This window comes from Chiloscyllium plagiosum, unplaced genomic scaffold (genome assembly GCF_037043375.1).
Source record: "Chiloscyllium plagiosum isolate Xiang-an unplaced genomic scaffold, Cpla_swu_hap1 HiC_scaffold_37, whole genome shotgun sequence".
NCBI classification, from domain to species: domain Eukaryota; kingdom Metazoa; phylum Chordata; class Chondrichthyes; order Orectolobiformes; family Hemiscylliidae; genus Chiloscyllium; species Chiloscyllium plagiosum.
The window spans coordinates 2,087,101-2,099,909 of NW_028270175.1; the positions used below are offsets into that span (position 1 = coordinate 2,087,101).

The 12,809-nt window shown below is 52.0% G+C and overlaps 1 protein-coding gene across 1 annotated transcript in view; it reads right to left on the reverse strand.

Moving 5' to 3' along the window:
- Positions 1–7,327: 7,327 nt before the first annotated feature.
- LOC122540476 (solute carrier family 2, facilitated glucose transporter member 1-like) overlaps positions 7,328–12,809 on the reverse strand; it is a 33,966-nt gene continuing 28,484 nt past the window's right edge. Inside the window, exons 9-10 of the mRNA XM_043676328.2 lie at positions 11,102–11,305; positions 7,328–10,237 (exon numbers count right to left, since the gene is read on the reverse strand). Coding sequence (XP_043532263.1) covers positions 10,034–10,237; positions 11,102–11,305 — 408 coding nt within the window. The 3' untranslated portion in view covers positions 7,328–10,033. The remainder of the gene's footprint in view (positions 10,238–11,101; positions 11,306–12,809) is intronic.

The following is a 12,809-nucleotide window of genomic DNA, read 5'->3' on the forward strand; positions in this document are numbered from 1 at the left end:
GCAGCAGTGACACAGGGGGGCAGCTGTGAGACAGGGGGACAGTAGAGACACAGGGGGGCAGCGGTGAGACGGGGGCAGCAGTGACACAGGGGGGCAGCAGTGATATGGGGGGCAGCAGTGACACAGGGGTCAGCAGTGAGACGGGGGGCAGCAGTGAGATGGGGGGCAGCAGTGAGACAAGGGGCAGCAGTGAGACGAGGGGCAGTAGTGAGTCAGGGGTCAGCAGTGAGACGGAGGCAGCAGTGAGACAGGGGGGGCAGCAGTGACACGGGGGGCAGCAGTGACACAGGGGGGCAGCAGTGAGACAGAGGGGGAGCAGTGAGGCAGGGGGCAGCAGTGACACAGGGGGCATCAGTTAGACAGGGGGCAGCAGTGAGACAGGGGGCAGCAGTGAGACAGGGGGTCATCAGTGAGACAGGGGGCAGCAGTGAGACAGGGGTCAGCAGTAAGACGGGGGGCAGCAGTGAAACAGGGGGCAGCATGAGACGGGGGGCAGCAGTGACACAGGGGACAGCAGTGACACGAGGGCAGCAGTGAGACAGCGGGCAGCAGTGAGACAGGGGGCAGCATGAGACGGGGGGCAGCAGTGAGACAGGGGGACAGCAGTGAGACAGGGGGCAGCAGTGACACGGGGGGCAGCAGTGAGACAGGGGACAGCAGTGACACAGGGGGCAGCAGTGAGACGGGGGCAGCAGTGAGACAGGGGGCAGCATGAGACGGGGGGCAGCTGTGACACGGGGGGCAGCAGTGAGACAGGGGACAGCAGTGACACGGGGGGCAGCAGTGAGACAACGGGCAGCAGTGAGACAGGGGGCAGCATGAGACGGGGGGCAGCAGTGACACGGGGGGCAGCAGTGAGACAGGGGACAGCAGTGACACGGGGGGCAGCAGTGAGACAACGGGCAGCAGTGAGACGGGGGGCAGCAGAGAGGCGGGGGCAGCAGTGAGGCAGGGGGCAACAGTGAGACGGGGGGCAGCAGTGAGGCAGGGGGCAACAGTGAGATGGGGGGCAGCAGTGAGACGGGGGGCAGCAATAAAACACGGGGCAGCAGTGACACAGGGGGCAGCAGTGAGACTGGGGGGAAACAGTGATAAAGGGGGCAGCAGTGAAACGGGGGGCAGCAGTGAGACAGCGGGCATCAGTTAGACAGGGGGCAGCAGTGAGACAGGGGGCAGCAGTGAGAAAGGGGGGCAGCAGTGAGGCAGGGGCAGCAGTGACACAGGGGTGCAGCAGTGAGACAGGGGGGAAGTAGTGAGACGGGGGCAGCAGTGACACAGGGGGCATCAGTTAGACAGGGGGCAGCAGTGAGACAGGGGGCAGCAGTGAGACAGGGGGGCAGCAGTGAGGCAGGGGGCAGCAGTGACACGGGGGGCAGCAGTGAGGCAGGGGGCAGCAGTGACACGGGGGGGGCAGCAGTGACACAGGGGGGCAGCAGTGAGACGGGGGCAGCAGTGACACAGGGGGGCAGCAGTGACACGGGGGGCAGCAGTGAGGCAGGGGGCAGCAGTGACACGGGGGGCAGCAGTGACACAGGGGGGCAGCAGTGAGACAGGGGGGCAGTAGTGAGACAGGGGGCAGCAGTGATACAGGGGCCATCAGTTAGACAGGGGGCAGCAGTGAGACAGGGGGCAGCAGTGAGACAGGGGGCAGCAGTGAGACAGGAGGCCGCAGTAAGACACGGGGCAGCAGTGAGACAGGAGGCAGCAGTGAGACAGGGGGCATCAGTGAGACAGGGGGCAGCAATGAGACAGGGGGCAGCAGTGAGACAGGGAGCAGCAGTAACACAGAGGGGGCAGCAGTGAGACAAGGGGCAGCAGTGAGACGGGGGCAGCAATGAGACAGGGGGCAGCAGTGAGACAGGGAGCAGCAGTAACACGGAGCGGGCAGCAGTGAGACAGGAGAAGCAGTGAGACAGGGGACAGCAGTGAGACAGGGGGCAGCAGTAACACGGAGGGGGCAGCAGTGACACGAGGGGCAGCAGTAACACGGAGGGGGCAACAGTAAGACGGAGGGGGCAGCAGTGGCACGGGGAGCAGTAGTGACACAGGGGGCAGCAGTGAGACAGGGGGCAGCAGTGAGACGGGGTGCAGCAGTGACACAGCGGGGGCAGCAGTGACATGGGGGGCAGCAGTGAGACAGGGGGCATCAGTGACACTGAGGGCAGCAGTGACTCAGGGGGCAGCAGTGACACAGGGGGGCAGCAGTAAGGCAGGGGGACAGCAGTGAGACAGGAGGCAGCAGTGACACTGGGGGCAGCAGTGAGACAGGGGACAGCAGTGACACGGGGGCAGCAGGGAAACGGGGGGGCAGCAGTGAGACAGGGGACAGCAGTGACACGGGGGCAGCAGGGAAACGGGGGGGCAGCAGTGAGACAGGGGGCAACAGTGACACAGGGGGCAGCAGTGAGACAAGAGGGCAGCAGTGAGACAGGGGGGCAGGAGTAAGGCATGGGGCTGCAGTGAGACACTGGGGCAGCAGTGAGACAGGGGGCAGCAGTGAGACAGGGGGGCAGCAGTGAGGCAGGGGGCAGCAGTGACACGGGGGGCAGCAGTGAGGCAGGGGGCAGCAGTGACACAGGGGGGCAGCAGTGAGATAGGGGGCAGCAGTGACACAGGGGGGCAGCAGTGACACGGGGGGCAGCAGTGAGGCAGGGGGCAGCAGTGACACAGGGGGGCAGCAGTGACACAGGGGGGCAGCAGTGAGACAGGGGGGCAGTAGTGAGACAGGGGGCAGCAGTGATACAGGGGCCATCAGTTAGACAGGGGGCAGCAGTGAGACAGGGGGCAGCAGTGAGACAGGGGGCAGCAGTGAGACAGGAGGCAGCAGTGAGACAGGGGGCATCAGTGAGACAGGGGGCAGCAGTGAGACAGGGGGCAGCAGTGAGACAGGAGGCAGCAGTGAGACAGGGGGCATCAGTGAGACAGGGGGCAGCAATGAGACAGGGGGCAGCAGTGAGACAGGGAGCAGCAGTAACACGGAGCGGGCAGCAGTGAGACAGGAGAAGCAGTGAGACAGGGGACAGCAGTGAGACAGGGGGCAGCAGTAACACGGAGGGGGCAGCAGTGACACGAGGGGCAGCAGTAACACGGAGGGGGCAACAGTAAGACGGAGGGGGCAGCAGTGGCACGGGGAGCAGTAGTGACACAGGGGGCAGCAGTGAGACAGGGGGCAGCAGTGAGACGGGGTGCAGCAGTGACACAGCGGGGGCAGCAGTGACATGGGGGGCAGCAGTGAGACAGGGGGCATCAGTGACACCGAGGGCAGCAGTGACTCAGGGGGCAGCAGTGACACAGGGGGGCAGCAGTAAGGCAGGGGGACAGCAGTGAGACAGGAAGCAGCAGTGACACTGGGGGCAGCAGTGAGACAGGGGACAGCAGTGACACAGGGGGGAGCAGGGAAACGGGGGGGCAGCAGTGAGACAGGGGGCAGCAGTGACACGGGGGCAGCAGGGAACCAGGGGGGCCGCAGTGAGACAGGGGGCAACAGTGACACAGGGGGCAGCAGTGAGACAAGAGGGCAGCAGTGAGACAGGGGGGCAGGAGTAAGGCATGGAGCTGCAGTGAGACACTGGGGCAGCAGTGAGACAGGGGGCAGCAGTGAGGCAGGGGGCAGCAGTGACACGGGGGGCAGCAGTGAGGCAGGGGGCAGCAGTGACACAGGGGGGCAGCAGTGAGGCAGGGGGCAGCAGTGACACGGGGGGCAGCAGTGACACAGGGGGGCAGCAGTGAGACAGGGGGGCAGTAGTGAGACAGGGGGCAGCAGTGATACAGGGGCCAACAGTTAGACAGGGGGCAGCATTGAGACAGGGGGCAGCAGTGAGACAGGGGGCAGCAGTGAGACAGGAGGCCGCAGTAAGACACGGGGCAGCAGTGAGACGGGGGGCAGCAGTGAGACAGGGGGCAGCAGTGAGACAGGAGGCAGCAGTGAGACAGGGGGCATCAGTGAGACAGGGGGCAGCAATGAGACAGGGGGCAGCAGTGAGACAGGGAGCAGCAGTAACACAGAGGGGGCAGCAGTGAGACAAGGGGCAGCAGTGAGACGGGGGCAGCAGTGAGACGGGGGCAGCAATGAGACAGGGGGCAGCAGTGAGACAGGGAGCAGCAGTAACACGGAGCGGGCAGCAGTGAGACAGGAGAAGCAGTGAGACAGGGGACAGCAGTGAGACAGGGGGCAGCAGTAACACGGAGGGGGCAGCAGTGACACGAGGGGCAGCAGTAACACGGAGGGGGCAACAGTAAGACGGAGGGGGCAGCTGTGGCACGGGGAGCAGTAGTGACACAGGGGGCAGCAGTGAGACAGGGGGCAGCAGTGAGACGGGGTGCAGCAGTGACACAGCGGGGGCAGCAGTGACATGGGGGGCAGCAGTGAGACAGGGGGCATCAGTGACACCGAGGGCAGCAGTGACTCAGGGAGCAGCAGTGACACAGGGGGGCAGCAGTAAGGCAGGGGGACAGCAGTGAGACAGGAGGCAGCAGTGACACTGGGGGCAGCAGTGAGACAGGGGACAGCAGTGACACGGGGGCAGCAGGGAAACGGGGGGGCAGCAGTGAGACAGGGGGCAGCAGTGACACGGGGGCAGCAGGGAACCAGGGGGGCAGCAGTGAGACAGGGGGCAACAGTGACACAGGGGGCAGCAGTGAGACAAGAGGGCAGCAGTGAGACAGGGGGGCAGGAGTAAGGCATGGGGCTGCAGTGAGACACTGGGGCAACAGTGAGACAGGGGCAGCAGTGACACAGGGCGCATCAGTAAGACATCGGGCAGCAGTGACACAGGGGGGGCAGCAGGGAAACGGGGGGGCAGCAGTAAATCGGGGGCAGCAGTGAGAGGGAGGGCAGCAGTGACACAGGGGGGCAGCAGTGACACAGGGGGCAGCAGTGAGACAGGGGGCAGCAGTGAGGCAGGGGGCAATAGTGAGACGGGGGGCAGCAGTGAGACGGGGGGGCAGCAGTAAGACGGGGGCAGCAGTGACACGGGGGCAGCAGGGAACCGGGGGGGCAGCAGTGAGACGGGGGCAACAGTGACACGGTGGGCAGCATTGAGACAGGGTGCATCAGTGAGACAGGGGGCAGCAGTAAGTCAGGGGGCAGCAGTGAGTCAAGGGGCAGCAGTGAGACAGGGGGCAGCAGTGACACAGAGGGGCAGCAGTGACACAGGGGGCAGCAGTGATACTGGGGGGCATCAGTGACATGGGGGACAGCAGTGAGACTGGGGGCAGCAGTGAGACGGGGGGCAGCCATGACACGGGGGGCAGTAGTGACACGGGGGCAGCAGTGAGACAGGGGGGCAGCAGTGAGACGGGGGGGGCAGCAGTGAGACGGGGGACAGCAGTGACACAGGGGGATGCAGTGACACGGGGGGCAGTAGTGACACAGGGAGCAGCAGTGAGATGGGGGGGCAGCAGTTAGACAGGGGGCAGCAGTGAGACGGGGGGCAGCAGTGACACGGTGGGGCAGGGCTGAAGACTTGGGAGCAGCAGTGTAGTGTGACATCCATGGGTGGATCTTAGCCAAGCACGCTGGGATAGTGATCCCAGTGTGGGGTTGGGTGGGAGTGAGCCCAGGGCAGGTGGTAGGGTGTGAATCCTCTTGGGGACACTGAGCTTGGAGCAGCCACAGGCCCATTGCTTCAGAATGGAATGTAATGTTTGATATTTTATAGTAAGAAGCCTGTGATGCTGAATTTTTAAACTTATTTATTTTTTGATTTCTGTAAATAAGATTTTGAACCGAGGTTCTCTGTGCCTGCGATGGTACAATGCAACGACATTATACATTTTTTACTGTCGTCATGTACCCTGTATTGAATATATGTGACAATAAACCCTAAATCTAAATCTAAATCTAAAAATACCATTCAGTTTCTGGCCATCATTACCTGCAGGTTAACCTTCTGTAAATCATGCACTGGGACACCCAGATCCCTCTGCATCTCAGAACTCAGAAACCCAACACCGTTTACATACTCTTCTTGTTGATATGGACATTTCACTTGTTTCCCACCTGCACTAACATCCAGTGGAATGAATTTGGTTGATATCTTCCTTTCAGAAATTCCAAGGCGGTTTACTGATTATCAGGATCATGGCCACAGGATGGAGTAACTATCAGGCTCACAAAGAAGGGCGGCACGGTGGTTAGCACTGCTGCCTCACAGCGCCAGAGACCCGGGTTCAATTCCCGCTTCAGGCGACTGACTGTGTGGAGTTTGCACGTTCTCCCCGTGTCTGCGTGGGTTTCCTCCGGGTGCTCCGGTTTCCTCCCACAGTCCAAAGATGTGCAGGTCAGGTGAATTGGCCATACTAAATTGCCCGTAGTGTTAGGTAAGGGGTAAATGTAGGGGTTGGGGTATGGGTGGGTTGCACTTCGGCGGGTCGGTGTGGACTTGTTGGGCCGAAGGGCCTGTTTCCACACTGTAAGTAATCTAATCTAATCTAAAAAGAAAGGAAAATTTAAGGCACTTATATTTAGAGTTAGATTATTAGTGGGTTAATTCAGGTACAAAACCACACATTTTATTGTTCAGAATTTTTTTTTATTTTCAACTTGCCACTAAGGTGAGCTTCACATGAAATATGTACAAAATCTGTGCACAATCTCTATCCAAACAAAGCAGAGGTATCACTGAAAGTGAGACCACATTCACCGCTCGAGTCAATCTGCTTGTTTTCACTTTCTTATTCTCAACTTCCCGAAAGATGTTTCTTCAGGAAATATATTTACAAGCTCAAAAGAAAACATATTATTTTAAAAAAAACTTGTATATGCTTATTCAACCATGGGGAATATTTCATTTTCCAGAAAGAATGGTTTTCTTCAAGGAGATCTCCAAGTGTGATGATGACTGAGTGAGCACAGCAGCTGGTTACAGTCAGATCCCGGTTGGAATCTAATTAACACAATTTATTCATTAATAGCACAGGAACAGGACCAGCTTTCATGCTGGTTTACCACTTGGTTTTGTCTCCATTGAAATCCCTGGACAGTGCTATTGAACACGGTGTGTCACTAATGTTTCACCTAATCCTTTGGTTCCACCTCAGGTGCATCAAGTTAAAATTAACCCGTTGTTTTCACACACTTCAAGTCCTTAAAGTGGCACCATGCGAATTAGTGGCTTAAGTTAACCACCTGCAGTTCAGCAAATCCGAATGGCAATAAACAAATGGGGACTTCTGTGAATGAGCTGGAAATGTGTTGCTGGAAAAGCGCAGCAGGTCAGGCAGCATCCAGGGAACAGGAGAATCGACGTTTCGGGCATAAGCCCTTCTTCAGGAAGGGCTTATGTGGGTCAAACATTCTGTGAATGGGTCAAACATTCTGTGAATGTTTGACCCAACTCACTGACATGATTGGCCTCCCGATCCCAGGCCTCACTGGCCCCTCTCGTGGTTGGTCCTCCTTACCAAAACAATTCTCAAACGTTTACCTGACTCTCTCACAACATTCACCCAGCTCCACGCTGCCTGTCAACTCTCCTGATGCTGGCTCACCTATTCCTGGTTCACTTCCTGACTCACCTTTCTGACTTCCTGATTCAATTACCGATGGCAACAAAGTTTCACCAACTCCAGCCCTTTGAACTCACAATGCCCGCCTGCTACTTCCTCCTCCTCTGTCAGACTCTGAGGCAACCAGAAACCATGGTGGCTGCTCTATTTTCTGCAAATTAATTACCTCAATCATCACTGCCCATGAGGTTGGAGTAAGAGAAACGATGGACAATTTCAAAAGGAATTCAGCTGGTAAGCTGAGGGCAATCAGTTTGCAGAGATCCAGGGACAGAGTGAGTTTGAGATGTAGGGGTGTGGGGCTCTAACTGCCTTGCTCTGTTGTCAGCCAGCATGGGTTTGATAGGTGGAATGGCCTACTTCAGGGCATTATTGTTCTATGAATCTTAAACAAGAGCAGGTGAGCTGCTAACAAAGTCAGCAATTGTCAAGGTGATGACCTTTGAAGCCAGGTTATGAGCAGCAGCAATGTCTCAAAACTGGGAATGAAGGGAAACAAAACCTGTTTGATATTCCCATTCAGGGTTTAGTCTCACCTAACCCCCATTAGTCACATGTTAACTGCTGCACAGGCTATTTTTGTACAGGTACTACCTTTATTTCTACTATTTAAAATACAAAAAGAATATTTTGAGCAAAACATTACCAAGAGAAAATGTATTTTATATAATTTTTGTTCAGTTTACATCTCTTTCTATTTTTCTTTCCCAGATTAAAATATGTATAAAAACCGGCTAAACTAAAATAAAGCAATTCTCTATTTATTCTTTATTGTGGATGAATAGTTGTTGTTTAAGGTTTCTCTTAAGAAATAAAAGAGAGCCTTCAGCTGCTGGTGAGGGGCTCAAACACTGGGGGAGGCCTGGGCTTGTCAGATTCTCTGAAATGTTAACTTTCCTTACAGGCCTCCTGCCCTTTATTTCCAACTGAGGAAATAATAACAGGCAGAGATGGAAACAGATGCTTACTCCCTAACATTCACTCTGTGCAATGTCAGAGTCCACAACCACACAAGGCACTATCTGAAGTACTGAGCTCATATCCAAAACTAGCTCAATTACAGTGAAGATTACACAGTTTTCCAAGGTTTTGCAAAAAGACTAAATGGAGGGAAAGATCACAAACAGTTTGGAAATCTGAATGGGAGGTTTCAGAAAGTAGCAAAGAGACCATCATGATTTGTTTGACATCTATCCTTGGCTGGGTACGGGACATTAAGCAAATATTAATAATACCCCAGCAATGAAAAAGGGTGAGGAAAAGATACTGAGAAATCCAGAAAGTCTATTAATTCTGAAAGAAATTATTGTAAAATCTTAAAACTGATTACATAAAGTTGGTAAAAATGAACAATGGAAGAACGTGGCGTGGATTTCATGTGACCAATATTTGGACAGATGACAGTTGTATCTAACAGGTGACTGCTTCACATGATTACATTTTATAACCAGGAATAAAATAATATGCTCAAATGAAAATGGGCCCCTAGATACGTACTTTGAGGGAAAACAAACTCAATTCATTTTGGCAGCCTCCATACTTTAAACATTGACTCACCAAAAATGTTTTGGAGGTAGGGGGAGGGGTGGAAATATTTGCCGGATTTGGTAGCAACACAAGCCAAGTATCCTCACCAACCTCTCCATCAATATCACAGGACTGTGTGTTGGCTAAATTCGGTGGATACATTACATCAATTGCAAAAGCAATGTTTGGCACGTCTGTATAGAAGTGATAATGGCTCACACCAAACTCTTTCCAGTAACAACATTACTTACTATCAGTGTTTTAGAAAAGCTACTTATAAATTACAGTACAAAAGTATTTATGTTGTGTAGGAGATAGGTGGCTGGTCAGTAAAAGCCTGGACACTGGTGCTGGCCATGTTAGTGACAGTACGCTCACTTGCTGGGTTATCAGCTCTTCTGCAACATCACAGAGAAACTGTATTCAAACGTGGGAAAACATTCACCCACTAAAATATCACAGATTTCTAGATGATTTAAAATGTTCTCCGATAATGACAAAAACTATTTTTTAAAAAAAATATTAAGGGCTGATCCAGTGAACCAGGAGCAGCTTTTTACAATGTGAAGTGTACAAAAAGTAATTCTATCATTTACAACTAGCCATTTCTACAGAAACGAGACCATATTCTGTGTTTATACATTACATGTGACATGTAGCTCATTATATTTACATTAACTTTACCTCTATAATTTATTTCCTATAAACACTATAAACATATTCAACATATAAATACTCAACGCTATACATGGAAAGCTTTGAAATGCTAATTAATAATTATATCAGTCAACATGTAAGATAGTCAAAAAGGTTAGTTCTGCTTACTGACCATAACAAATGGAGATGTGTACTGGTAAACAATCAGAGCTTAGTTCCTGTACATTCACAGGAATCTGCTGACAGGCCAGACACTCCACCCTGTTACATATTTTGTCAGTAGTGTGGGCATAAGCTAGTCCCATTGGCTCCTATTCGGCTGTTCCAACACTGCTCCCACTTAAACCTGTGAGTCTGCACCCAGGCTGTTGAGTTCCTCTGGACTGTGCTTTTCTGGTGAGTTAACTCCCGCACCCTGGCGGAAACCAGAGGCAATCTCATCAAATGTCCTTCCCTTGGTCTCAGGGACTTTGAAGTAGGTGAATACGAAAAACAGAACCAGGAGCACAGTGAAGATGATGAAAACGTAAGGTCCACAGAGTAGCTGTTTAAAGGGGAAAAGAAATATTTTGAATGAAGGAAGTTAGACACTTTTTGATACTATAATCAGCAGTTACTGTTTATCAGGAACAACCTCCATATCACACAAATAATGCTAACAGTTTTCTATCTCCATAGTAACAATCGTACAAAGCAAGATGGCTATTTTGTGTTGTTCTGAATTTACCCAATTTAAAAACTCAGCTGATTTCAGACAAGGTCATGTCACCCCTGCAGCTTTAATTAATCAAGTCTTCACTTTCTGTCTCCTGTTAACAGTAGGAACAATCAGCTGGAATGCCTGAGCTTAGTAAAAGCTCCTCGTTGTATTGACAAACTGCACACAGCAGTTACAGAGTGAAGACTTTGAGCAGGTATATGGTGTCAGTGTGCCCACACCCACTGCCTCCATGATGGCTATACCAGGTTGGTGTTGTCACTGGGCCTCTGTTAGAGTGAAGCTCATTCTGCGAGATACACTTTCTGAAAGCTCCCTCAGCAGCAGTGTGAAAGGTTCACACAATGGGAGCCCAAACTGTGCAAACAGTCTTTCAGATCCACAGGAGCTAAGCCACAAAGGTTCCAAATTACAGTGAAACAAAACATCACGCCTAATCAATACACTTGTGTTGTGCTGATCTTCAAGTCATCACCTCAAATTAACACCCATGCTCCTGAAGCCATGACCCATTTGCTTTAGATGGTTATTTGAGTGCCTTCTCCAGACAAATCCAGAGTTTTGAGCATGTGTCAATGTTTGGTAACACTTTAACTCATGTTTTAATAGTTCAGACAATAATCCTTTTTTTAACTACAGCATCCCCTCCCCTCCCTGTCATTTGTGGTTAAACAAACACAGTGCACCCACCTCGACATATTGGAAACCCATGCCAACAATGAAATTTGCCGTCCAGTTACACAAACCAGACACTGCAATAGCAGCTGGTCTGGGCCCTTGACTGAACAACTCCGCAACAATAAACCACGGGATTGGGCCAGGTCCAACCTCAAAGAAGGCCACAAACCCAAAAATGGCGATAATGCTTATGTAGCTCATCCAAGTCAGCTGGTCCTGCACAATAACAAAAACAGCACTTTTAATATTTTATGCTCACAATGATCAAACTCATTCTTAAAATATAAACTGGTACAAAATCTCACAGGTGATGATTTTTCTTTCAGATCAGAGTTGATTTCACCATTTCCTTGTTGTGTTTCTGAGATTTCCTTCTATTGTGAACTCTGACCAAGTGAAACCATTGAGCTGGGGTTCTGTGCTGTAGCACTTCATTGTTCCTGGCAACAAGACGTTCATTAATAGTCCCCGTCCCTCTACTAGTAGATTGGGCCTGTACCCATTGGATACAGATGAATGGGAGGCAATACACGGTTCTATGGGGACTTGACAAAGTGATGTGGAGACGCTGTTTCCCCTTGTGGGAGAGTCTAGGAGCAGAGGGCATCATCTCAGAATAAAGGCTCACCCATTGAAGACAGCGATGAGGAGCAATTCCTTCTCTCAGAACATAGTGAACCTATGAAATACTATGCCGCAGAGGGCTATTGAGGCTGGATCATTAAACCTACTCAAGGCTGAGGTAGACAGATTTTTACTCAGGAATGGAAGCAAGGATTATGGTGAAAAGGCAGTAAAGGGGGAGTTGAGGTTTACTAGATCAGCCATGATCTCATTGAATAGCAGAGCTCAATAACCAGCTGAATGGCCTCCTGCTCCCATGTCTTATGGAAAAACTAACAATGAAAGCACAACCCTTAGCACAATTAAGTTACTATGGCGCTCATATCGAAAATCCTGCTGGAGTCAAAGTTTCTTTTCAAAAGACCTCATCAAGTTGTCGATGCTCTGCAGCAGTGGATCTGTGAGGAGAAAGTGAGGTCTGCAGATGCTGGAGATCAGAGCTGAAAATGTGTTGCTGGAAAAGCGCAGCAGGTCAGGCAGCATCCAAGGAACAGGAGAATCGACGTTTCGGGCATAAGCCCTTCTTCACTTTCCTCATTCCTGAAGAAGGGCTTATGCCTGAAACATCGATTCTCCTGTTCCCTGGATGCTGCCTGACCTGCTGCGCTTTTCCAGCAACACATTTTCAGCAGTGGATCTGTGCCAGTGGAACCTTTCCCAATTCAAAATGAATCACTATCTGGATCCCCACTATTAGGGACATGGGGACAGAAGGATAACATTCTGCCTTCTTTAAACTGCTGTTCCATTCAATAAGACCATGGGTTAGGGAAGATTTGTAAGAGCTGCACCACAACTCCAGTTACCACCTCGGTTCCCTAGAATCCCTGACCCAACATCAATTTATTTTATTCAATTTTCAATTGATCGACAATCTCAGAAATTTAATGGGGGAGGGTGGAATTTTCCAGCTGTGCACTCCCCTTTCGGACTTCCCCTAAAGGCCTTGCTCTAATTGTTAATGTGAGGTCCCGTCATCATCCAAACAAACATCTATATCTACACTATCAAATCCTTAGTTATCCAAAACATTCCAATTCCATTGCCATCTCTTGTCAAAGGAATACAGGCCAAGTGCATGAACCTGTCTTCATCA